This window comes from Leuciscus leuciscus, assembly GCF_965113295.1.
Source record: "Leuciscus leuciscus genome assembly, chromosome: 7".
NCBI lineage: Eukaryota > Metazoa > Chordata > Actinopteri > Cypriniformes > Leuciscidae > Leuciscus > Leuciscus leuciscus.
The window spans coordinates 24310226-24335141 of NC_138731.1; the positions used below are offsets into that span (position 1 = coordinate 24310226).

At 37.6% G+C, this 24916-nt stretch overlaps 4 protein-coding genes across 7 annotated transcripts; 3 read left to right on the forward strand and 1 right to left on the reverse strand.

Annotated features, from left to right (window-relative positions):
* The first annotated feature begins 127 nt into the window (after positions 1-127).
* LOC309503878 (kelch-like protein 9) lies at positions 128-7045 on the forward strand. 2 transcript variants are annotated; one of them, XM_082176733.1, is made up of 8 exons: positions 128-413; positions 793-836; positions 1304-1568; positions 1712-1844; positions 3724-3920; positions 4021-4867; positions 4958-5071; positions 6207-7045. In XM_082176733.1, exons 2-8 carry the CDS (start codon positions 832-834, stop codon positions 6701-6703), a joined length of 2058 nt encoding a protein of 685 aa, XP_082032859.1. In that variant the 5' UTR covers positions 128-413; positions 793-831; the 3' UTR covers positions 6704-7045. The 2 variants fall into 2 exon arrangements, with proteins under 2 accessions (XP_082032859.1, XP_082032858.1); XM_082176732.1 differs by having other exon boundaries at positions 129-413; positions 1298-1568.
* Positions 7046-7188: 143 nt separating this feature from the next.
* hsd3b1 (hydroxy-delta-5-steroid dehydrogenase, 3 beta- and steroid delta-isomerase 1) lies at positions 7189-10924 on the forward strand. The gene is made up of 3 exons (XM_082176736.1): positions 7189-8664; positions 8967-9131; positions 9956-10924. Exons 1-3 carry the CDS (start codon positions 8487-8489, stop codon positions 10762-10764), a joined length of 1152 nt encoding a protein of 383 aa, XP_082032862.1. The 5' UTR covers positions 7189-8486; the 3' UTR covers positions 10765-10924.
* Positions 10925-12516: 1592 nt separating this feature from the next.
* On the forward strand, positions 12517-18298 carry pla1a (phospholipase A1 member A). 2 transcript variants are annotated; one of them, XM_082176734.1, is made up of 11 exons: positions 12517-13410; positions 14064-14283; positions 14377-14554; positions 14785-14893; positions 15598-15699; positions 15879-15971; positions 16071-16256; positions 16793-16882; positions 17618-17726; positions 17858-18013; positions 18166-18298. In XM_082176734.1, the coding sequence occupies exons 1-11, from the start codon at positions 13350-13352 to the stop codon at positions 18245-18247; spliced, it is 1386 nt and encodes a 461-aa protein (XP_082032860.1). In that variant the 5' UTR covers positions 12517-13349; the 3' UTR covers positions 18248-18298. The 2 variants fall into 2 exon arrangements, with proteins under 2 accessions (XP_082032860.1, XP_082032861.1); XM_082176735.1 differs by having other exon boundaries at positions 16089-16256.
* Positions 18299-18399: 101 nt separating this feature from the next.
* Positions 18400-24845, reverse strand: popdc2 (popeye domain cAMP effector 2). Of its 2 annotated transcripts, none has more exons than XR_014207915.1 (4): positions 24032-24845; positions 21993-22101; positions 21295-21851; positions 18400-19476 (listed from the first exon to the last, which is right to left on the reverse strand). XR_014207915.1 is itself a non-coding variant. In XM_082176737.1 (4 exons), exons 1-4 carry the CDS (start codon positions 24520-24522, stop codon positions 19394-19396), a joined length of 1098 nt encoding a protein of 365 aa, XP_082032863.1. In that variant the 5' UTR covers positions 24523-24841; the 3' UTR covers positions 18400-19393. The 2 variants fall into 2 exon arrangements, 1 of the variants encoding a protein (XP_082032863.1); XM_082176737.1 differs by having other exon boundaries at positions 21437-21851; positions 24032-24841.
* Positions 24846-24916: the final 71 nt, after the last annotated feature.

Genomic DNA, 24916 nt, shown 5'->3' on the forward strand with positions numbered 1-24916 from the left:
ATGAAGCTTTTTTGTTTGCCATTTTTACAGTAAATAAACTGCTAAAGCAGCACATAAAAGAAATGCAAATCTTCTATCGGGCTTCCTCTTTTAACACCAGCTATGGGTTCAACTCACGAGTATCAAACACAGCATCACAGTGCAGATGCAGCAGAAGTAAGAGCTAAAGCATGAACTGAAGCCTATAATAAGTAACATGTCAAAAGGAGGAAGAGAGAACGTTTTGAAATAACATGTAAGGGTGTGTGTGTTTAAAAGAGAAAGAGAGCGAGAAGTGACACAGGAAGTCAATGAGGTTGTGGTAAACAGACTCTACATACCCAGTTGTGTCGACTGAATGTGATCACAGCATGATGCTTTGAGTTATAATGAGAAGACACTTTTGAAACCCCCAGAGAAAGCACCACGTCTCGGTAAGCTCCTTTCATTTCATGTAGTCCATCTTTCCTGAATTTCACCCCTCTTATATAAACTTTACATTTGTGTGTCAGTGCATTGAAGAGGATGGGTAAGATTAGTACTGTTACTTATTAGCTTACTTAGTAGTACTTAGCTTAAGTTTATCTGCCAGTTATCTTTGTGATCTTAACTAAAGAAACTCCCTAATTCCACACACATATAGAGATGAGGCCGTGTCTGTCTAATCGGCATCTTTTTTGTGTTCGTTGCACACAGATGGCAGCGCTAACTTCCCCTTTCTGAACTTGTTGTTGAAACTTAGACACTTTGATCCAAATATTTTCTTGCAGATCTGGTGAAACACTTAACCGTTTGTTCTCATTTTTCTACCAGAAATCCTTTGTGGACAGCAAAAGAGCAGACACAAAAAACATGGGGTAAGTTCTGATTGCTTTAAGATATTGCATCATGGGCCTTTCATTAAAGGACAGGTGGATTCATGTTATAATTATTAACTTTGTACTTTCATACATAATTTCTTCATTGTTGTATTGTATCCCTTAAAATAGATTTTAAGTTTAGTTTAGTTTTTTGTTTGTTTTTTGTTTTGTTTAAAAAAAAACACGTTTTCTTGTTGAGGCCGCGTCTCAGGATACAGAAATCAGAAAAGGGTTCAAATAAAGTACATAAAATAATGCAGTTGGTTAGTGAATTGAATAAAATATGAATATGAATTGAATAAAAATGGTCAACTAAATATTTATATTAATTATTATTATAAAATAATATACAATAAGAGGAAATGAGGAATGTGGGTCTTTCATGTGATCTAACAATCGCATGTAGGACCTCTCACACCTTTGTGACTGTGGAAGTTTTAAAAATGATTTTCTTTCAGAAACAGTGGGGAGGAAGGAAAACTGCATCGCAGACTTTCACGAATAGGAAGCAGATCGCAGAGGGAGCCGCCACGACCCCCTCCTCAAACAGACAAACCACCAACGGTGGTTCCTCCGAGACCGCCTGAGACCACTCCAAAACCTCCAGAACCTGCACCAAAACCAGTTGTAATCCCCTCAAAACCTCCAGTGTCTCAAAAGCCCAGTGCCCCTCCGAGGCCACAAATACAAGTGTTCAACAGCACGGAGCATGGCACTGCCATACTCAAGGTAAGACAAAGGACATATATGAAAACAGGCTGTTACTGGTGTAGTTGCCTGGCTAAAACAAGAAATACAGTGTACTTACACCAAAGACTGGTGTATTTCACTGCAAATAGTATATATTAATGGCAGATTTTGCCGTGTCGCAGGGGTTGGATCATTTCCGTGGTGATGAGACACTTTGCGATGTGACTCTGGTACCTGGTGACAGCAGTGAAACTTTCCCAGTTCACAGGGTCATCATGGCTTCAGCCAGTGACTACTTCAAAGCCATGTTCACGGGTGAGTCTCGCCAAACAAGAGGAGAATATTCTCTTATCAAAGCTTATTACAGTTGTTTTGTTTTTATATGTTGTTTAATATAACTGCTGTTTATCAGTTTGTATGATTCTGGCTAAATCTGGCTCTATTTATCCCTCCCCAAAAAATTGAGATCCACTTTATATTGGTACCATATTGGTTATCATAATAGAGATGTTTTCTTTAATTTATCGATACTGATTGACATTGGACAGTTCCTTGGTCATGCTCATTTCCCCTATGTTTAGATTTACATTACCTTTGCCGTCATCTAACACTCTCTTAAAAATAATCTTTAAAAACACTAATAATTTTAAACACTGTTAAGTTACATTTTTAGTAAATATATGTATACTCCCTCCTCATGCTGTACATTATAACATTGTGATGCCTAAATTCATAATAATTTTTTTATTTTTTTTTACACTGTAAATAAAAGTTGCTGCCTTTCATTTTGCAAGTACAATCAACTTGGATGTTTAAGTCATTTTGAAATTAAAATTAGCCCATGATTTACTCACTCTCAAGCCATTGGTGGTGAGTATGACTTTCTTCTTTCAGACGAATACAGTCTGAGTTATATTAATAAACACCCTGATGCTTCCGAGCTTTATAATGGCAGTGGATTCAAACCATTGCAACCATCAGATAGAAGCTCAAAAAAGTACATCCATCCATTATAAAATAATTCCACACGGCTCCGGGGGGGTATATAAATGCCTTCTGAAGCAAAGCAATGAGTTTGTGTTATTAATATAATATTAATATTTAACACGCTACAAAGTAAAATTCTAGCTTCCGGCCAAACGGCCATTCAGTTTCCTTGCATATAAGGCGCAACTTACGCAACTTGTGACGTCGGAAGTAGCATAGTGCATCATGGCATAGCATAAATATCAGTAGTACATTGCATTACTTGCATAAGTTGAAGTCGAATCTGTATGTTCGTTTGGCCGGAAGCTAGTTATTTACTTTATAAAGTTTTAAATATGGATATTTTTCTTACACAAACTCATCACTTTGCTTCAGAAGGCCTTTATTAACCCCCCCGGAGCCGTGTGGAGTTCTTTTATAATGGATGGATGCACTTTTTTGAGCTTCAGTCTGATGGTTGCAATGGTTGCAATCCACTGCCATTATAAAGCTCGGAAGCTTCAGGATGTTAATATAACTCCAATTGTATTCGTCTGAAAGAAGAAAGTCATTTACACCTAGGATGGCTTGAGGGTGAGTAAATCATGGGCTAATTTTCATTTTACAGTGAACTACTCCTTTAAATTACATTAAACTTATGTATAAATAAGTTGAATCTTGTTAAAAGTTGAAAATTGCTTAACTTATTTTGATGAGTTAAAGCAATGTAAATACTTATGTTGTCAACTTATTGCTCATATAATTTTTTACAGTGTATAGACAAAAATATTATATTGGTGATCAGCCATAACTACAAAATAATTATTACACTGTAAAAAAACAAAAACAGTTTTAGCTATAAAAAACTAAAAATGCTACTAAAAATGTGACTTGGTTGACAGTAACCACATGGGAAAAAACTGTAATAAATGTAACAACAAAATATTGCTAAATTTACCATTTTGGGAAGTAAAAAAAGAACAAATCATCTTATGATTTACAGTGAAAAGCCATAAACTGACATTCACAGAATTCACTGTTTATGTGTAACTTATCAAGTATCCACCAAAATGTTAATATTTGTAGTATTTTGTCCAAACATGTCTATTTATTTTTTCTGCATTGTAGTTTATAATTAGGTTACGAAGGAAAAGCATTCTCTTTGCACTCTACTTTCACACTGATCCACACTGATCAAATCAATTCCCTTTCTCTTTTGGTGTGTCAGGAGGCATGAGAGAGCAGGAGCTGAAGGAGATTAAGCTCCATGGCGTGAGCACGACCGGCCTGAAGAACATCATCGAGTTCATCTACACATCTCGTCTGAGCCTGAGTCTTGGCACCCTTCAGGACACACTAGAGGCGGCGAGCTTCCTCCAGGTGCTTCCCGTTCTCAGCTTCTGCAACCAGCTTCTTAGCAGTGAGGTACAAACACTTAAGATGTGGTGTTCATGTTTCCTTTGCATTAATTATTCATCCACGAATGGCGCGAGTTTTCAAATAAACCACGTTTTTTACATGGCAGATCACTATTGAAAACTGCGTGGAAGTGGAGCGCATTGCCAGAGATCTTCTTCTGGAAGACGTCCAAAGGCACGTCCACATGTTTGTGTGCGAGAACTTCTCCGCGTTGATGCAGAGCGGCCGCCTCCTGCAGTTGTCTGAGGCGAGCATGACGTACGCCCTCTCCAGCGACTCTCTGAGGGGTTTCACTGAGATGGAGCTGTACCGCGTCGCCCGTGCCTGGCTGTCCCATAAACAAAGCGAGCGTCGTTCTGCTTCCTACTCCCTGATGCGCCACATCCGCTTCCCTCTGATGTCCCCAGCTGAGCTCCTCCAGATCTCTCAGGAGGACCAGATGGAAGAAGGAGCAGCAAGCGTGCCAAAGGAGGAAGTGGTGCCGTTCATGCGATCGGACACGGCCTGTGTCAACCTTCTCCTGGAGGCCAGCAACTATCAGATGCTTCCCTTCCTCCAGCCGGCGCTGCAGACGGAACGGACCCGGATTCGATCCGACTGCACTCACCTGGTGGTTCTGGGTGGTGTGATGAGGCAGCAACTTGTGGTCAGCAAAGAGCTCAAGCTGTACGACGAGGAAGACGGAGGCAGCTGGAGGGCCCTCCAACCTATGGAGGTCCCTCGTTACCAGCACGGAGTGGCTCTTCTAGGGGGTTTTCTTTACATTGTAGGAGGTCAGAGCACTTATGACACCAAGGGTAAGACAGCTGTTGACAGCGCGTACAGGTACGATCCTCGCTTTGACCGCTGGTTGCAGGTGGCCTCTCTGAATGAGAAGAGGACGTTCTTCCATCTAAGCGCTCTGAAAGGGAAGCTCTATGCTGTTGGAGGGAGAAATGCCACTGGGGAGATTGGTAAGGACATGTTTTAGCAATTACACTGTACAGAATGTTCTGTTCTGCCTTAAAATAATGTGGAAAAACAGAAAACTGTCTGTCATTTAGATTCGGTGGAGTGCTACAACTTGAACAAGAACGAGTGGACTTTTGTTGCACCGATGCATGAACCTCATTATGGACACGCTGGCACGGTACATGGAGGTCTGATGTATGTGTCAGGTGAGTATCCACACTGGGAGCTCAAAAATGTGAGATGAATGCGAAAAGGACAACTATATTGTGCATTAATGTGGTAACATCTGCCCTGCATAATGAGGGGAGATTTTGTAAAGTAATTAAATCTGGCTCACAAAGCATGTGGCCTTAATTCACCACAGTCCTCAGTGTGAGTCTAATGAATGCACTGCACAAGAATTCTTTTATTACTCTTTCTTTTTCTTTTTTTTAAGAAAGAGTACTGTTTAGAGGTCTCTTAGCAACTTTGCAATCTTCACCTAATGGCGAAGTTCCCGGAACAAGAATCAAAAGCAACATGAAACAGATAACCAGGAAACAGAGCTGCTTCAAGCTGAACTGGGTCACTCATCTGAGGTTATAGACCGCAGTAAAAAAAGGGGATGGCAGGCCTGTTGTGAAACCATGAGAATGTTCCTGCTTGAAGAATTGCAAAGCATTCAAACATAATAAAAAATAAGGACATTTGAAGAAAAAAAAGTAATTGAGTTATGGAACAATAACAATAATAATATAGAGGCACTTTTGTGTCATTTCCACCACCACACAAAGTTTTTCACAAGTTTGTGTACTTATTTACCAAAGTAAAAATCCAGCAATTGAGCTGAAATCAGATTTGTGAAATTATAATTATATTAATTAAAAAGTATAAATAAAATAGTAAATAAAATAAATAAAAAGTATATTTAATTTAATTTAATTATTAATTTAAATGTATTATTTTTACATGAAATGCTAACTATAAAATTAGACCTATCAAGACTGCTGAGAGTCAGTCATTTTATCTCCAAGAAGGTAAAAAAATACTCAAGTCATTTCCACCACAGAATGCTATATTAAACACAAAACATAATTGGAGTTGTACGACACTGGTGTGAAATTTCAATTTGACCTTTTCAATGATGTACATACACTGTTGGACATTGGTGGTGGATTGAGTTTTGTGCAAGTGGTTGTCTGGTCTCAGTAGAAGACTTGAGGTTAACAGTCCTATTCTTCAGCCTCTTAACCACATCCTTCCTGCTGATTTGGGTTTCTGAACAAATAAACAAGCTTCCTCTAAAAAGTCAAATGAATATCTGTTTGTTAGTTAAGTTGCATTCATCTTTTATACCCTCAGGTGGGATCACAAGAGATGCATTCCAGAAAGAGCTGCTGTGTTATGAGCCTGATAGAGACTTGTGGAGCAGACGAGCAGACATGATGGAGCTTCGTGGTCTCCACTGCATGTGCACCGTGGGCGACCGTCTCTATGTCATGGGTGGAAACCACTTCCGGGGGACTAATGACTACGATGATGTGCTAAGCTGTGAGTTCTACAGCCCTGCGTCTGACCAGTGGACAGTGGTGGCTCCGATGCCCAGGGGTCAGAGCGATGTTGGGGTGGCCGTCTTTAAGGAGCGCATCTACGTGGTGGGTGGTTACTCCTGGAACAGCAGGTGTATGGTGGATATCGTGCAGTGTTATGACCCTGAGAAGGATGAGTGGGAGAAGGTCTTCAATGTCCTCGAGCCTCTCGGAGGAATACGGGCCTGCACTATGACAGTTCATTGTCCAAAAGGTTCAACGGATGAGGCTGAAATACAAGAGTGTCCCCTTTCAACATCCAAAGGCTGAACAGATGTTTTGATATCACTATTGGCCTTTACATGTGAGATACTGAAATTAGCTTCACATTGCTAGTGATGTGGTTTGCAAAAACAGATTTAATGGTTTGATTATTGAACATGCCACTTTGGGGCAAGGGAAAATCATTTGCTTGTAAAAAAGCTCTTAGTGTACCGTACTGTACTGTGTTTTTGAATGTGCTTGACTGTACTTAAATGCTGCTCTCTTTCAGTGACTGATGCCACATATGAGGGCCACAGTGCTTAATGTTGCATCTCTAAATTATTCTGTTTTATTTTTGCTTCAAATACTTTTATATGCTTTGCAAAAAATAAACTTTTTTTCAATCAATTAATTTGTGTTTGGTACCTTTTTGTATACATTTCTCTTAACAGAACAACATTTCTATTGTTTACAGTCAAGCAAAAAAAAAAAGAATCCTGCATTATAATGTTTAATTATATGCTATTCTGGGTCTTTTTGACCCCAAATGATGTTTGCTGAAATAAAAAAAAATAAAAAAAATCCTCCATCTAAATGGCATGAGACTTTAGCTCTACAAACGGACAAAAATAAATAAATTGGAATGATATCTGGTTGTATGTTAGCGTGAAAAAAAAAACTATTTAAAAAAACATTTAAAAAATACCTTAAATCCCCCAAACACGGCACAAATGTAGATAAAACATTAAAGTGAGTGATATTACATTTGTTTTTTAATTACATTATTATGTTACAAAATCCCATTTTACTGTCTGGGGTCTCTGAGCCTGAGTGTACATTCAATACGAATAGTGCATATGTTTCTAGTAATGGCTGGAGAATATACACTATAGTATAGTTTAGAAAATATACACTATATATATATATACTCAGGGGTTGATTTGGGGTTAGTAAGGTTTTTCTTTTCTTTTTTTAAATTAATACTTCTATTCAGAAAGGATGCATTAAATTGATCAAAAGTGACAGTAAAGACATTTATAATAATGTTACAAAAGATTTCTGTTTCAAATAAATGCTGTTTTGTTTATATTCTTTGAAGAATCCTAAAAAAAAAGTATCACATTTTCCACAAAAATATTGAGCAACACAACTGTTTTCAACATTATATAATGATTTCATGTTTTGAAAACGTCATTAGACAGATCGTCTAAAGCCAAAGAACAACTATCCCAAAGTCTGTAGATACCCTGAGTAAATGTGAAAGACTACAGTCAAAACTGAATGAAGAATGTTCCCTCTCTCATATCCGCATAAAGGCAGTCTAAGTATATATATATATATATATATATATATATATTAGTAAAATAGCCGTTTCCTAAAGGTTTTGTGTCTTTATTTAATTTTTATTTTGCACAAAACTAAGACAATACAAGTATGCTAAAAATACAATTAAGACAAATGAGGAGAAAAAATTTAACTTGTAAAATTGTTATTAAATCCCTAAGATCCCCGTATGTATCTCTCATGTGACAACATGTAAAGCCTTGCATAAAGAAAACCTATTCAGTTGCTTCATTGTCATTCAGTTGACTGATTGCCAACAGTTGCTGTCTTTGTAAAAACAGGAATCTTAAAAATAAGCGGACTGCTGACTTGCACCTTGACATTGTTTCTCAAATCCTCTCCCCAGCCTGTGGCATTGAGGCTGTCCTTGGCAGATAGTACGGCTTAAAAACACACCACCCTCCCAGTCTGCTCCACCATCTCCGAGGTCTCATCACGTCACTGTGGTTTCCAGTCCTGCTCTCTAGTACGGTTGTACAGTGGCATATATAGTGGCATTACACAAATGAGTGAAGTGGTGCTGGTGGAAGTTTCCATGGCTCTGTCAGGAGAAGTGTGTGTGGTGACAGGAGCCTGCGGGTTTCTGGGAGAAACACTGATCAGACTGTTGCTGGAAGATAAGCTTGCTGAGATCCGACTGCTGGATAGAAACATACGGTCTGAGCTAATACAGTCTCTTGATGGTAAGTGGATACTTCCATTACAGTATATTCTCATCTAAAATAGCAAATCCCTCTTGTATTTCTCCTTTTTGTGGAATCTGTTGGTCTCTATTTATATTCATTGGTTTTGCGGTGTCTCTTAGTCTCTAGGAGTTGCCATTCTTCCTGTTTTGCACTCTGCTTGAGAATATTAAGAATACAGATAATATACACATATAATGTAAACCGTTCACATGACATTTCTGTCTTTTTTACTAAGCAAATAGAGAAATACATAAAATCAACACTCTGGCTTTGATTTGTTTCTCTGCCTGTGTCCTCAGATTGCAGGGGAGAGACTAAAGTGAGTGTTTTTGAGGGGGATATCAGGGACCGTGAGCTGCTGAGAAGAGCCTGTAAAGGAGCAGCACTTGTTTTTCACACTGCATCTCTCATCGATGTCATTGGAGCAGTTGAATACAGTGAATTATATGGAGTCAATGTTAAAGGTGAGAGATCTGTACTGGTCTTTGGCACATGGTAACAAGTCTGAATGAATTTGAGCTAAGAGGAAAAAACTTTCAGGATGAATATTTGGTCACAATTTGTCAAAAAATAAATAAATTCACAGTAAAATGAGATTGAAACAAAATCTTAAGTGGTTCTTAAACTGGGGGTCCGGAGCCCACTAGGCGGCCACCGGAAATTTAGAAACAAGCTTTAAAATAAGCTGAAATAAAAACCAAGATATTTCTTATTTTAATTCATCAACAATTGTGCTTTGTCTTTGAAGAACCAGGATTACCATGGTCTTGGAAAGACTGGATATAATCAAATAATACCAACAGCATCATTTGTTTTATAAGGAATTCACGTTTTTGTAGGTATGCCAAGCTCTAAAATAATTTATCCTTATCCTTAAACCTTATCCTGTAAATCACAACGACTGGAAAATTCATGTGAATTCATTCAAAATCTGAATCTGAATAATTCAAAATATTCAGTTCTTAAAACTTCTGGAATCCTGAAATGTAATTATTCTAATTTTAGTAACTTATCTTAATCTATGGACACTGTAAAATAAGAAAAGTTCTGAAAACATGTCTTACCAAAGGAATCCTATTAGCCTACATGGGTCTTCGGTTATTGTTGTGGACAATGGGGGACCATGGAATCAAAAAGGTTGAGAACTACTTATTTAAAAGATACTTGCTTTAGCAAAACAAATAAAACCAAAAAAAAAAAGATGCTAACATATCAAAATATGCTATAATACAATATAGTAATAATGAGGTTCAAAGGCAATGAAAATGTTTTTTTTTTTCCATGGCAGGAACACAGCTGCTGCTGGAGACCTGCATCCAAGAAAACGTGGCCTCCTTCATTTATACTAGCAGCATTGAAGTGGCTGGTCCCAATCCCCGCGGTGATCCAATCATTAACGGCGATGAGGACACCCCCTACTCCGCCTGTCTTAAGTTTAGCTACAGCAAAACCAAGCAGGAGGCTGAACAGATTTGCCTTCAGGCCAATGGAGAGCTGCTCCGCAATGGAGGTCAGCTGGCAACTTGTGCATTGCGGCCCATGTACATCTATGGACCAGGCTGTCGATTTACTTTAGGCCACATGAGGGATGGAATCCGCAATGGAAACGTGCTGCTGAGAACATCAAGACGTGAGGCAAAAGTGAATCCTGTTTATGTGGGAAACGTAGCCCTGGCGCATCTACAAGCAGGTCGGGCCCTCGGAGATTCTCAGAAAAGGGCAGTGATGGGTGGAAACTTCTATTACATATCAGACAACACGCCATCTGTCAGCTACTCGGACTTCAACTATGCTGTTCTTTCACCATTAGGCTTTGGGATACAAGAAAGGCCCATTTTGCCCTTTCCACTTCTATATCTTCTGTCATTCCTCATGGAATTACTGCATGTTGTGCTCCGACCCTTCCTGAGGTTCACTCCACCTCTAAATAGGCAGTTACTGACCATGTTAAACACACCATTTAGTTTCTCATATCAAAAAGCTCACAGGGATTTCGGATATTGCCCTCGTTATGACTGGGAAGAGGCACGCAAGCGCACTACCGATTGGCTAGCGTCTGTCTTACCCAAAGAGAGACAGCAAATTAACATGAAATAAACTAACATCATGTTTATGAATACTGTGCTACCTGTTTTTTTTTAGCAGCCATGTTCTCCCTGTTGATTTATAGTCATATAATATTTTCTACTAATTAGATCCACAGTAGAAGAAAACATTAGATGTCTAGTGTCTTGGATAATGCATGTTTTACATAATTTTTTTTTAAAACTTGGAAATGACTGTATATTATGTTTACACTTGTCTCAAAAAAATTTAAATAAATATCCATATAAAGAAAAAAATATAAGCTATTACTCATTCCAACAAAGGATTGCTTTATTGAATGAATGAATGTATTTTAAAATAAAAAAATTCATTTCAGAAATAAAGAGAAAAAGTGTCAATGCTAGTTAGGAACTACATAATCTGTGAATTTTGAATGCAAATAATGACGTATAAGCAAATGACTGTATATTGTGGTAATTTATAGTCCTACCCAGGGCCTAAAACTAACTTTGTTCCAAACCTGCCAATGGCCGGTGACTTAAGAAAAATTACCGGCTTTAAATAATTTACCAGCCATGAAACATCTAGATTAATCCTTATTAAAGTTACAAAAGTTATCCAGTCAAGAGCATTGATTTTTCTTTGTCTTTTGTGGTTTGATTAAAATTAAAAACACAGACAGTAGCAGGAATATTAGGCTGCTGTCACTTTAAGAGCCTATGTTCCAGTTTACACATGCATTTTCTTTCTTAAATGTTGGCATTCACTTAAGACAAAACTGACTTTTTACGAGGATACTTGCCAAGATGGGAATTTTGACAATTTTGTTTGAATATGTCTGTTCACGTGCAACAAGACGTGAAAGTATTCGGTAGAATTCCGATAGAATTCCGTATTCTGAAATTGCACGCTGTTTGAGACGTGGATTTATGTGCACGTGGTTCAGATGTGTGCACACACAACTCTTCCCATACACACAGCGTGTGAGAAACGAATTGAGTTCCCTTGCAGCACTGTTCCCTCATCTGTCTCGTGTGTCGTTCACATTTATGTTCTCAAAACATTGCATTGTTAGAATTCATAAAAATGTTACAGACCAACTGGCGATTGACACCGTTTCATATACTCGCCAATACAGATTTTACTCCCATTTGGCGCTTGGCGAGTGTGACGATCAGGGCCACACCGGCCATGAGGTAGCCTACTCACGGAGGAGCTCCGGATGGATTAAAGGAGTGACGACAGTATAGGAAGAGAGAGGACCAGGCCTGTGGTATTTACGTTGTGTTTTGTTTGTGTGTGGCAGTCGTCCATGAGGGGCTGCCGCTTTACTTTCATTTTGTGTTATTTCATCATTATTATTTTTATTTTATAAATTATTTTATAATTTAATTGTGTTATGTTCGCTGAGTTCCCGCCTCCTTTTTCCCTTATCAACTAACCTCATTACAGCGAGTGTGGTTATTTTAGACCCTGTGTCTACCTATTTGTGTCTCTTGTTGTAATTGTTACGCCTGTAGGTGGCGACACGTGACTGAATCTATTCATTTACTCAACCGATTTGTTCAAAAACACTTCTGTATTGTCCAGGAACTATTTTCGTTGGCGGAGTAAATATTGACAAAGTAAATGGCAATACTGTGTAAGAAACTTAAAGCCTTTAAAAGGGCACAGATTGTTTGTGCGTTTTAAAACGCGAGATGCAGTGTTGAGAAATGGAAACAATCGCAAAAGTCGACTATTTTGAAATTGAACAAAATGTGAACTTTGAACTTGACATGGCTTCCTAAAATCTTAGGCGCAAAACTCTAACATAAGTAGATGCAGCACAACAGTCAAAGGCCATGTTTACATGTACACTACACTATTTTTACCTCGTTTTACAGTCTGGAGGAGATGATGGCTCGAATATGTTTGATTTTTGAGTGGATTTTAGAATTTAAAAGTTCTCGATTTTTAAAGTCGTGTAGTGGATTCCTGCCTTTAAAGCAATCGCAGTTGTGATATTCACAACATTTTTGCAGAAGACAGCTGTATGGGTCAGTCTGAACAAACAAATAGCCTAGCTGTTGATAATAATGTCTTTCAAGTGATGCCAACTGATTGTGTTAATTTCACTTCAATTAATCTAAAACCCTTCTGAGAGTTTTGGCTCGACATTGTGCTAAAGAGGCCAGAGTCCAGCCTCGGGATAAACAATCAAACGTTTCATCTGTGAGGTCATGGGTTCTCAACCAGCTGCAGACCAGTGGACTGATCACTTGTTTTTCATTGTTGTAGTCCAATACAAAGTCACCACTAGCTACATAAGCTATCACAGGATGGATGCAGGGAGTTAATTTCTCTCAGGTTTACATGCTGACATGGTTTATAACAGCACACCAGGAACGGAAGGAAAAGCCCTTCATCTCACTTAATCGGATATTGTAGCATTTTTCTGAGAAACAGTCATTGTGTAACAGATTGTGGCTGGCTATTAAGTGGATTCCAGGCTTCTTAAGGCAACTAGTTGAAGAACAGGAACAAAATACGTTGAAAGGATGCAGAAAGACAAAGAACGATTTTGCTCGTGAACGGGAATCTAACCAGCAGAAACTTCTCACTCAGCTGATTTAGCACTGTTGATCAATAAAGCCATGGCTTGGAAATGGATCAAAGCTTTTGTTTGTTTGTCAGTGTGTGTCACCTCTGCTGTGGGTAAGATACATTTTTAATTATGCCAGTTATATTAGGTGTATGTGAACGCAACACACACAAATGTAAATGATTGAGTAGGCTACAGCTGTTTTATTTGGAGTTGCTTGAAGTTATAGTGTGTCAATAAGTGGTTCACAGATCAACAGTTGTGAATGTAACTGCGTACAGAATTTGATCAATGATTTAAAATGTTTACTAATCCATTTTTTCATTGAAAGAGACCATTTTACCTCTTTAAAATGGCGAAAGATGCAGACTGAGAATTACAAAATGAAAGTACAAAATCATTGGAATAAAAAAACATGTTGAATTGCACTAATCAAAATAAATAATAAAAATTCTTTAATAGTGCTTGCATTTTTGGTGGCTGCAATTTAGTATGTTTGTATTTAAATTCAATAAAAAATTATTAAACTTTCAAAGTTCATTTCCAAAATATCTTCTGCTTTTCTTCCTTATTTTTCTATACACAATATATAATATTTCACTATACAAATTCGCCTCTATATGTCAAACTTACACATCTGGGAATTGGAGGGAAAGCAGTGTCAGGTGAATCCGGTAAAACTACCAAATATAGGTTATTAAAATCTCAAAAATTTGTTTTACTTTTTGGGATACTCATGAGCTCTCACATGCATACAACTTAACAGGTGATGAGGAACCATCCCAAACCAAGTGTGCTGACTTCAACAACACCACCTGGCAGGAATACAGACAGGCCATCAAGCTCCAGGTTCAGTACCTTCTCCTTACCCGAAAGAATGCAGACTGTGCCAGCCTCTTCACGCAGGATTGCCTCAACCATACCCAGAAACACACGGCTTACTTCAACTCATCACTCCCCACTAAAGTCATTGTTCATGGATACAGGTGAAGCATTTAATCAGCAGCACTTTGTAACAGGAAAGAAGTCCATGTGAATGATCTCTTACACAGATGATTCCTTGATTTACTGCGTTTCAGAGCCATGGGCAGTAAACCTTCCTGGGTGAGTGGCTTAGCCCAGGCTCTACTGAAGGAAGAGGACGTGAACGTTCTGGTGGTGGACTGGGTCTATGGAGCCTCCTTTGCTTATAATCTGGTAGTAGAGAACTACAAGGAGGTGGCAGTTCAGATATCGGTGCTTATCAATCAGCTTACGGTAATTTTTTCGATTATGTCAAAGTATTATAGAATCCATTGTCATTATAGAACACTTGACCACTACATACAAATGGCTGCACAGCTGTTGAGTCCTCTATAAGCAGTGTTCATCTGGCAGAAGTAATAACATAATAAACTTGTTCACAATGATCAATAGTAACAGTCAACGCAAAGTACATTTGCAAAGAGTCATATCACATTTAAAAGTTCACTTATGTTCTTTTGTAGAAGTATGGAAGCACACTGGAATCTTTCCATTTCATCGGTGTGAGTCTTGGAGCACATGTGTGTGGATTTGTGGGGACCCTATTTGAAGGCAAGCTGGGTCGAATCACAGGTAATGTTTTAATTCAATGCCTAAATAAAAGTAAATTGATAAGTTGATCAAATAAGAGACCATATTGAAAATATTTCATAATCTTCAAAATGTCATTAAAGCAAATGTTATTAATAGATATGTTCACAATTTATCAAATAAAATACTATAAAATTTAATTGCACAACAAAATAATGAAAATAATGCATAATTCAATTCTAATATTCATGTTAAATTTTCAATTCAGCTTGTCCCTCAAATTATTATGCTGATAATATCATTTGTCAAGAAAAAAAGATATATTAAATTGTTAAAAACAGGTTTTCATTTGTGCGCTTATCTGCGTAGTCTCTTCTGATTTGCGTAATGCAATTGCATAATGACTCTATGCATAAATTGCAATTGCAATTGCATAAAGCCTGCCATAGGACCATGTAGGCTGTTCATTTTGTCCTGTTACGAAGATGCTAGACTTATGAGTGGAACAAAGACCAACACTGCACCACACTGAAAGAGTCTTTCAGACAAAAGCAGAGGCCACGAGTGCACTCCAAATAAACAATGACATATTGTTACACCACACAACCTTGGTGAGAAAACAAGATGTTGTTTGAAACTTTAAACTAAAGTGTGTCATTTGTTTATGCAGAATCCTAAAAGTGCCTAAATGTGAATAATTTTGTATCAAACAGAACATATACTGAATGTGAGTATTGTGTGCACAGGTCTGGACCCAGCAGGACCCATGTTTAAGAGTGCTGATCCATTTGACCGTCTGGATTCATCTGATGCCTTGTTTGTTGAGGCCATCCACACTGACTCTGACTGTAAATCTATTTTCATTTTATTATTTATTTAATTTTTTTGATACGCTGTCTAATATTGAACAGGACATTTTCTTGATTTATAATTAAACCACAAGAGTCCATATAAGTATGCCACTGGTGCTATTTTTAATACAGAAGTAGCCTGTAACAACTGAACTGAATATTTTTACATTTGCTAGACTTTGGAATATCCATTCCTGTCGGACATGTGGACTTCTTCTTAAATGGTGGAATGGACCAAGCCGGTTGCGCACGCTCAAGGTTTGCTTCAAGTAAGTAGACAGCAAAAGCTGACCAAACACTAACAGAGGTATTAAGCTTAAAAATGTACCGTAGCTTCATGCTACCTGAGAAACTGTCTGTGTTGTCAGTTTTTATCTACTTTCCAGTGTATGGCTATGTCATTTGTGACCACATGAGGGCACTGCATGTCTACATGAGCGCCCTGAACGGCTCCTGTCTGCTTGTTGGTTTCCCCTGCTCCAGTTATGAGGAATTCCTGGCAGGAAAATGCATCACCTGTGAGGGACCCTTCAATGGCACATGTCCACAAATAGGTAATGATTAGTTAGCAGGATGATTTAAAGAAAAATATTTTAAATATTTAAGTCTGTTTGTGAACACACACACACATGTGTATATATATATATATATATATATATATATATATATTAAAAAATTTACACATGTAATTCTTAAAAGTGAAAAGAATCTGTAGCTTTTGAATTTAATGAAATCAACATTGTACATTTTCTTACTAAAATAACCTTGATGCACAAACTTTTTTGTAGTTCAAAGACTCTGTGCTGAATGATGAGATGTGTCTTCATAAGGAGGATGGCCATGGTTCACACGCATGTCCTCAATTAGTGAAAATGTGATTAATAATTCTGCGGGGGGTTGCATGCTAATCTAATTTTGGATTGTAATGACCTTGATGTCCTAGTTCATTTAGGTGTTTAATCAGGCTTGACTTTTTCTTTGTGTGCATGAGTGACTCAAACTGCTGAAAATGTTTCACTTGAGGCTGATTATGTAACAAAAGGATAAAAATAATTCACGTAATGAATGTTTCTATATGTGTGTATTTTAGGCTTGTTAAAGAACAGTGGGATAACTGCTACTCCACTGCCAAATCAAGAGAAAGTCTATCTCCTGACCACCGCTACGGCGCCATATTGTGGTATATGACTTTGTACATTTTGTCATTTATTAGAAGTCCAAATACTGCCTGTATTAACATCTTGATTTATGTCTTAATTATTAAGCTTAGACATTAAGCAGTCTTTCATATTAACTCATCCTGTTGTCTACTTTTTAAACACCTACACTACACCAAAGTTTGGGGTCAGTAATTAATACTTTTCAGTATGGATACATTAAATACAAAAAAAGTGACCGTAAAGACTTCAAATAAATGCTGTTCTTCTGAACTTTCCATTCATCAAATAATCCTGAAAAAATAGATCATGGTTTCCACAAAAATATGAAGCAGCACAACTATTTTCAACATTGATAATAAGATGATTTCGTGAGCAGAAAATCAGCATATTAGAATGATTTCTGAAGGATCATGTGACACTGAAGACTGAAGTAATGATGCTGAAAATTCAGCTTTGTCATCACAGGAATAAAATACATTATTACATTTTAAGATATATTGACATTTATTTTTGATCAAATAAAACAAGCCTTGGTTAGCATTTCTTTCAAAAACATTACAAAATCATACTGAACCCATACTTATGAATGGTAGAATACTGTCACCCAAAAATAAAAAGTAAAAGTCACTACAGGCTTAGTGAAATCAATAGAAACTTTACTGCCATATGTAACAGTAAATAAATGAAGTGTTATGTCAATGACACATCATAAATACAGCCTAATAATGCCACTCATGCCCATACTCTTTTTTTAGCCCATCACATCCTTGTGTATTTGAAGGTTTCCACATTAGACAAGACTGCTGAGGTTCAGCTCACCCTGATCTCTACAGGACTCCCTGAGACAGAGCTAAAACTCAAACTGTGTGTATTCCATTTCGAGTTTTACCAGCAAGTCATGATTAATGAGCCATAGCCTGTGTTCATTTATTACAGGTTCAGCCCTTTAACTGTTTAAAACATGTGTGTGAATATGTTTGTACATTATTTTTCAGAAATACAGATGAAACCGCGTATAAAAAGGTGGCTGCACACCCGGAGCGACTGTGTAAAATTGACTCAGTGCAGCTGAAAAACACAGGAGCTCGATTCTACAGACAAGGAGACATTCATTTTGAGTATATATGCATCTCTGAAGTCCCTCACACCAGGTAAATGCAGCCTTAATATTTGCCTTTAAACTTACTTTACTATTTCTGCACACTCATTTCAGGAATTACACAATATTTTGATTTAGATATCAAATGTGCACATCCAATGTAATACTGTATTTAATAATATTTGATTTGTGCTCTGTGTGCAGAGGGTTGGATCCATTATGTGTGAAGAACATTAATATTGGACGGGGAACACCATGGTCACATGACTTTGTACAAGTGTGCTAAATTAATAAAACAACACGAAATCTTAAGAGAGCTTATACATTAACCAGCTTTCAAACGAAGTTCACACACTAAAACTTTTTTTGCATATTTAGGTTAGGAGACATTAAAGCTTGGTGACAAAGACATAAATAGGATACAAGGGGACACAAATGCTTTGTTAGATATATTTATTGTGTTTTCACAAAATGATAGTTTTCACAATTTTTTTTTTATATGATTTCACAAATAATGTAAAATATGATTTCAGATACTTTTGTTTTTATGTGCACTGTTCCAGAGAGTGTTATAATGATATTTCAGTCAAGAGGAATTTAACGTACCTGAATTTCTGTTTAGTTTTGTTAGACAACAATCAATTACAAAAATATTGTTAATTATGAAAGTCGGTCATTCAACATACAGCAGTTATTTTATGTGTTAATATATGTGCTGAACATGCTGGTTCAATTTCAATGATTAAAAATGTATATTCAAGGTACAAAAATTCAATATTTTGGCACTCTGATTAGTGTTTATAACTGCACACTGCATACTTGATATTACAAATTAGTATCTGTCCATTCATAATTAGTAATAAGGCTAATCTCTGCTTTGAAATGGCATCTTAAGAGGAATATCAAGTCATGTTTTTAACCCAGCACTTAACAGTTGGCCCCATGAAAATACATTTTCATAACATGGTCAGTATACAGTCTCAGTACATGATGAGCATTTATTAACTTCCTATTATGATAAAGCACACACTTTTGTAATAAATCTCAGTATCTACCTACTATCAATAAACTCTGAGGTGTTCAAATTAAATAAAAATTAATTTGTTTGTGTTGAAAAGTCTAATTTGTTGCTTTTAACTTACAAATCCTATACAGTATTCCAAACAGATTTAACCAACAAGCACATGCCATTTCAAATAAATGTAAAACAGCCATGTTGAAATCACAGCGATGTGGAATCATATATAGCACAGTATCTGTCAGAAAAAAAAGGTTTGTGAATCTGTTTTGTCCTAAACAAAAGTACATTTGATGGATCTTTTACTGTTCTGTGCTAATGTTGTCTTCAGTCATATAAAAGTAAACCGCTATGATGGTGATTTAATGGAGAAATCGTTCAGATGTGATGGTCTTTATGCTGCTGAAACCATTCCTACAGCTTTGGGGTGTCAGTAGGGGCCAGTGGGGCACGTCCTCTTTGGAAACGAAGTGGAAGACTTCCTGGAGTATCATCCTCTGATGGCACATCAAAATGTCATTGAATTATTTCAACACTGAAATAAATTCCATAACGCAATTCAGCACAACATAATCATATTTAAAGACATGTTTTTATCCATCGGTGTAGTTCTCACATTGTTTTCGGCAGGACAGGCTGTATTTCTGGACATGATCCATATACCTCATTCCTTTGGAAACTAGCGTGTGAAGGTCATGTCTCAAATGACAGCGGAACCCTCCTCCTCCCACACCTGTCCCACTATCCAGTACTCTACAAAGTGCAATCTGCCCCTTGCTGGCAAAGCCAAGTATTTGGAGAGGGAGGAGTGCTGGATTGCTGGATGAACAGACTTGGCATGTTTGGATCCCTGGATATCCTAAACCCCTTCCAGTCTTTCATCCAGCCTCTGGCACAAGTGTATGTAGTCAAATAAAGCCAGCCTCATTCTAAGCATAGAAACATCTAACACAAAATATTCTAAGAAGGAAACACTGAATATAACTCCACTACCATGTACTAAATAAAACTCATCTCTCACCCACGGGAGCCTTTCCTCTGCCAGAAAGGACACACGTTAAATTAGGACATACCATAGACTTTCTTTGTGGTAAAACAATTAAAAGTTAAACATACTGTAATTATTAATGAGTAACCCAAAGCCTACACTGCTAAATTAATGTTAAAAGAATTAAATATGGTTCATTTGAATTAAATCATAAATTAATAGTTTTAATATAATAATCAGAGGTGGACACTAACAATGTACATTTACTTGAGTACTGTACTTTAGTTCTCTTTTTGAGTATTAGTTTTTTCTGGAAACTTTTTACTTTAACTTCACTACATTTGAAAGACCAATATCGTACTTTTTACTCCACTACCTTTCTGTCAAGGTCCTTGAGTAGAAAGTAGTAATGTCAGTCAGGGGATGATTTTGGTTGCAGGGGTTGCATTTTGGTTGGAAATGAAAGTCGGGTTGACGGCAGAACCCGACTGATGTTGATTTCTGATGTCAACCCGATTTTCATTTTCAACCACAATATAGCGTCTGTCCAACGTTGGAGATTGACGTCAATCTGGCGTTGGATTCTGACATCAACCTGAATTTCATTTTCAACTTTAGGTTTGGTCTTCTCAATGCAAATTTTGGCATTGTTTTGGAGCACACCAGCTTATATATAACAGTAAGGCTATATTTACTAAAAGCCCAAAACTTTAAATAGGGCACTATTTGATGGAACAGCCATTTGGGTGTCTGAAACCATTATGGACGTTATTGAGTGCACTAATTCAATCTCATATTCAATCCCACTACTGGAACTGTGTTCTAGAAATAAATGTGATATTGATATGAGGGTATAGGGGCGATACATGAATATTATTAGTCTTTTACTAAGATGTTACAACAGGGGTCCTTGTCAAAAATAAGCCTACAATGTAAAGTATTTTATTATAATTCAATTTTAAATTAATAGTATAATAACATTTACGTTTTAACCTTTGAAGACATCTGGGCAACTTTTTATTCAAAACAGTATTCCTGTAGAATATTAATTTTCAATGTAATATAATAATCACTATGTATGAATGAACTATCGGCCTTCCTTTCTTCCCTTTATGTGAATTCAACAGATGACACTAAAGACAAATATAATCCAGGTCTAAAAATAGCACAAAATATAACAATTCATCATGCACATTCATCACTCTGCATTCTCTTAATCACTCAGTGTTTGTGCAGCTCAAATGTCCAGTTAGTGCAGTTGTGCCTCTTCATGCAAACCAGCCCCGTCTATACCGACCCACCCGTCAATCCATACTTGTGTACTTACATTGTGATTTAAGAAGTGTTCCAGTGTGTTAAGCTTCAAAACCCCATTCTTTACTTCAAATATTCCCTCTCATTCCCGTAGTCCATTAGAGAGCCTGTCATATCAGCAAAGTCCTCCAGAACCAAGCTGGTTGAGTCCTCACCAGAGGGCATCTCTGTGTCTGAGGGCCAGACCTGGTGTGGAGGTTTGGGCACAGGGGTCTTTCCCTGGTCCGGATGGAAGTTTCTTCCATCTGAGCGCTGGTTAGACGGTGCTGGATCAACCTTCACGACTGTAGGATCTCCTTGGCTTCCCCTGGGCGGTGAGCTAGTGCTGCCACCCTCACTGCCCTGTGGCGAGGGGGCGAGGACGTGGTAGAGACTGGGCAGACGAATATCAAGGCGCACACCGCTCTTGGCAAACAGCTTGTCATTGAGAGAATACAGTTTGTCAGCAATGTCACTTCCGAGCATGACAGAGAAAAGTCGAGCAATGTAACGATCCTTAGACAACAGAAGGTAAAGCCGACGTCTGCGCCAAGAGATGTAACGGCAGTCAGTCTCTGCGGTTAGTGTCACCTGAGGTCAAAGGGGTCATGGGATGTTTAAGGGCATGCAATATTTCATAGTTGCATGAACTGAATAATTTTGCAAAATGGCAAGGACTAAAAGATGTTGCCATGATGTACCCAATCACATAAAACGAGTGTGTTATCATACCTGGAAGTTGCCCTCCTCTGTTGGTCTTAAGGACTCCCATTCAGGAGAGTCGAGAAATTGGTGAGGAAAGATGTAATGGAGAAACTGACCTTCTAAGGACACTCTAATCCTGTAAAAGCAGAAACACATATATCAAGTTCTTAGAAGTTTCCTTTTTGTATTAATGTTGGTTTAATATGGTTTTGCTTAAAGTCAGCATGAAATGAAAATTCGCCTATTTTCTAAATGCATCTTATTGATCTCAATGTGAAGGATTCATCCATGCATGTGTTTAATTTTTTTTAAATGTTTTGAGTCTGTAATGTTTAATCAAAATGCCATAACTGAACCTCCCGGTGAAACAATAGACTTCTCTCTGGTGACGTATGCCGGATTTTCATAGAGTGGTGCAGGGATGACGTATTTTTTGTAGTATAAAACCCAAAAACAAGTTAGCATTTTACCACTTCCATCATCCTTCAGTGGGTTTTTTTAATGGGTTTTTGGTTAAATGCTTGAAATAAGGTCTTTGGTGAACACAAGCTCAACATATTTTCACATTTTATTCTACAACATAAAATACATCGGTAGCCTAATACCCTTCTTATGATTTTTTTTTAAAGCTTGCTCATAAAAGTTCATAAAGTGTTCATTTGCGAAGATTTTCTCGATGAACAAAACGTGTAAGAATCATAAGCTTTTGTTAGTCACACAGCTTATTTTGTGCAATAATCCGAAAGCCAATGAAAAAATACTATTGGGTTTTTGTTGAGGGAACCGGTGGGATCCTAACTTCCGGGCTGTCCTACAAAAATACGCCACCCCTGAACCCCTCCACAACTGACTGCAAGCTCACATAAATTTTTGAGTGCAATTCCCAATCTCAAAATCCAATCAACAACTGATGGATAAAACCAAGTCCTACTATATCTATCTATCTAGATATAATCCATTACATTGTGATATACATCACAATATGTATTTAAAGAGCTGTCACTTATTCTGTTTCATTGTGACTTTAAATTGAATGACTCTAAAAATGTCATGTGGTTTAACCATGAGGTAAAAAGTAAAAAACATTTATTTTAACCTTAAATACACGTGAGCATAAACAACATTATTTTCAAGATAAATATCACACATATGAATTAATAATTCATAAATATAACATTTTTGGGGGAGTTTCACTATGACATTTCACAATCTGAACTAATCTTGCTTCGTCATAAAATGTCAAATTACCTGAGATTTTAAGAAACTAAAGGCCTGTTCACACCAATAAGGAAAGTAACCGGTGAATCACTTTCAAGATATTTTTTTCCCCAGCTGATGAATGATAAAAACATTTGACAGCCAAGAATCCATCCTGCTTTTCAGAACTAGAGCATTTATGCAGATGACATAACTGCAGCACTCACTTATAACAAACAGAATGCTAATATTGTTGGTTATAGTTATCTTTATAGTTATTGTTCTTGGTGTGAACGGGCCTTTATTGACCTTGACACAGTCATGAGGGTCTGCAGGGGTCCTCTCTATGCTATCATTTCCTGTTTGTTTTTTTCACCACATGATTTGGCTGACAAAAGTGTTTCGTAAGCAGTTTAAATATTTAATAAAATATTTAATATTACAAAAGTTCACGCCGAAATACTACTAATGACGCTTTTTCTTCATGAAGGCAAGTCACCTTTATTTCTATTGCACTTTATACAATACAGATTGTTTCAAATCACCTTCACATTGATAAACAGGAAAATAACTATCAATGATGCAAACTCAAATATGAGACCACTTCGAAGTCTGCTCTTTGTATTAATTGCATAAAAACAAACAAAAAAAATATTAGGTAGGACATAAAAACAAAAATATTTTTTGTGCCATTTATTACGACTCAGAATGAACAGCTTGCATATTGCGAGTTAAAACAAACATTGATGTTGGTACACTTTTAGGTAAAAAAGCAGATATTTACAGTGTTTAGACCAGTTCAAGATCAACCACTAATAGATAGAGAACCTATGTATGTCTACAACTCTTTGATATGTTTTGTTTCTCACCTGCCAGAAATGAGAAAAGACAGCTGATCAATGGGCGTCTTCCCCTCCACGGCATACGTCTCCTCAGTCGCTAGAGAAAGCACTTTGTTCTCGCTGGCAGCCGTGATCTCCTTAAACACCTGCACAGGTACATCCAGCGGCAGATAGACCGCCGTGTAAAGCGCAGAAAGCTCCTCGTTGGCTAAACCTTCCTGCATCAGCCGAAAAATCAGATGACACACCTGGGCCAAACACTGCAGCATCAGCAGCAGGTTCCAGATGAAGACATCAAGGCCGCACACCGTCAGCCAGCCCCACATAGCCAAACAGAGGAAAGCAGGAGCCAAAAAACTGAAGATGTACAGAGCCCCATATGCTGTACTACCACCCATATAGCCCAAAAAAAGAATGGTGTTACCCAGATGGTAGATGGCACCTTCAGTGCTGTTGGTCCATCCATTGCAGAGTGTGTGATTGTAAATTATGGTGTCAATAAAGTCGCCACTATTCATGTTTGTGCCTCTGCTGTCTCTCAATGGAATACTGAATTAAAAAAAGAGTGTCATCAAATACCTTGATGGAAAACGTAAGCCCAAGGTATTAAAAAAGTTGTTAAAAAGACTAGATATTAGATCAAAAAGATTGTTCCCCGCAGACTCTAACAGTCAATGCACCACTTGCTGCCAAAAACAGTTGGAATGAAGGAAGCTTCATAATTCCGTTCCATTCAGTTCCACTGACACCCACTTTTCCTTTAAAAATGCAGCCCTATAATGTCTCTGCTTCTGTTCCCTGGCCCACACTGGACTGAAGACTGTTGGAAACATGGAGCAGGAGAGGCGGGGGTAGAGAGCATGAGAAGGATAACCATGTTTGGAATTGAAACCCAAGGAGGAAAGAGCCACG

Excerpts from the sequence above, each read along its gene's own strand:
- popdc2 (XM_082176737.1), bottom strand. The coding sequence starts at position 24,522 with ATGAATAGTGGCGACTTTATTGACACCATAATTTACAATCACACACTC. Across the intron at positions 22,102-24,031 it reads TCTTTTCTCATTTCTGGCAG|GATTAGAGTGTCCTTAGAAG; the intron begins GTGAGAAACAAA and ends CTGCTTTTACAG. Across the intron at positions 21,852-21,992 it reads CAGAGGAGGGCAACTTCCAG|GTGACACTAACCGCAGAGAC; the intron begins GTATGATAACAC and ends CTTTGACCTCAG.
- LOC309503878 (XM_082176732.1), top strand. Across the intron at positions 1,569-1,711 it reads ATGGCACTGCCATACTCAAG|GGGTTGGATCATTTCCGTGG; the intron begins GTAAGACAAAGG and ends GCCGTGTCGCAG. Across the intron at positions 5,072-6,206 it reads AGGTCTGATGTATGTGTCAG|GTGGGATCACAAGAGATGCA; the intron begins GTGAGTATCCAC and ends TTATACCCTCAG.
- hsd3b1 (XM_082176736.1), top strand. The coding sequence starts at position 8,487 with ATGAGTGAAGTGGTGCTGGTGGAAGTTTCCATGGCTCTGTCAGGAGAA. Across the intron at positions 8,665-8,966 it reads GCTAATACAGTCTCTTGATG|ATTGCAGGGGAGAGACTAAA; the intron begins GTAAGTGGATAC and ends CTGTGTCCTCAG. Across the intron at positions 9,132-9,955 it reads ATATGGAGTCAATGTTAAAG|GAACACAGCTGCTGCTGGAG; the intron begins GTGAGAGATCTG and ends TTTCCATGGCAG.
- pla1a (XM_082176734.1), top strand. The coding sequence starts at position 13,350 with ATGGCTTGGAAATGGATCAAAGCTTTTGTTTGTTTGTCAGTGTGTGTC. Across the intron at positions 14,555-14,784 it reads TGCTTATCAATCAGCTTACG|AAGTATGGAAGCACACTGGA; the intron begins GTAATTTTTTCG and ends GTTCTTTTGTAG. Across the intron at positions 15,700-15,878 it reads CATCCACACTGACTCTGACT|ACTTTGGAATATCCATTCCT; the intron begins GTAAATCTATTT and ends TACATTTGCTAG.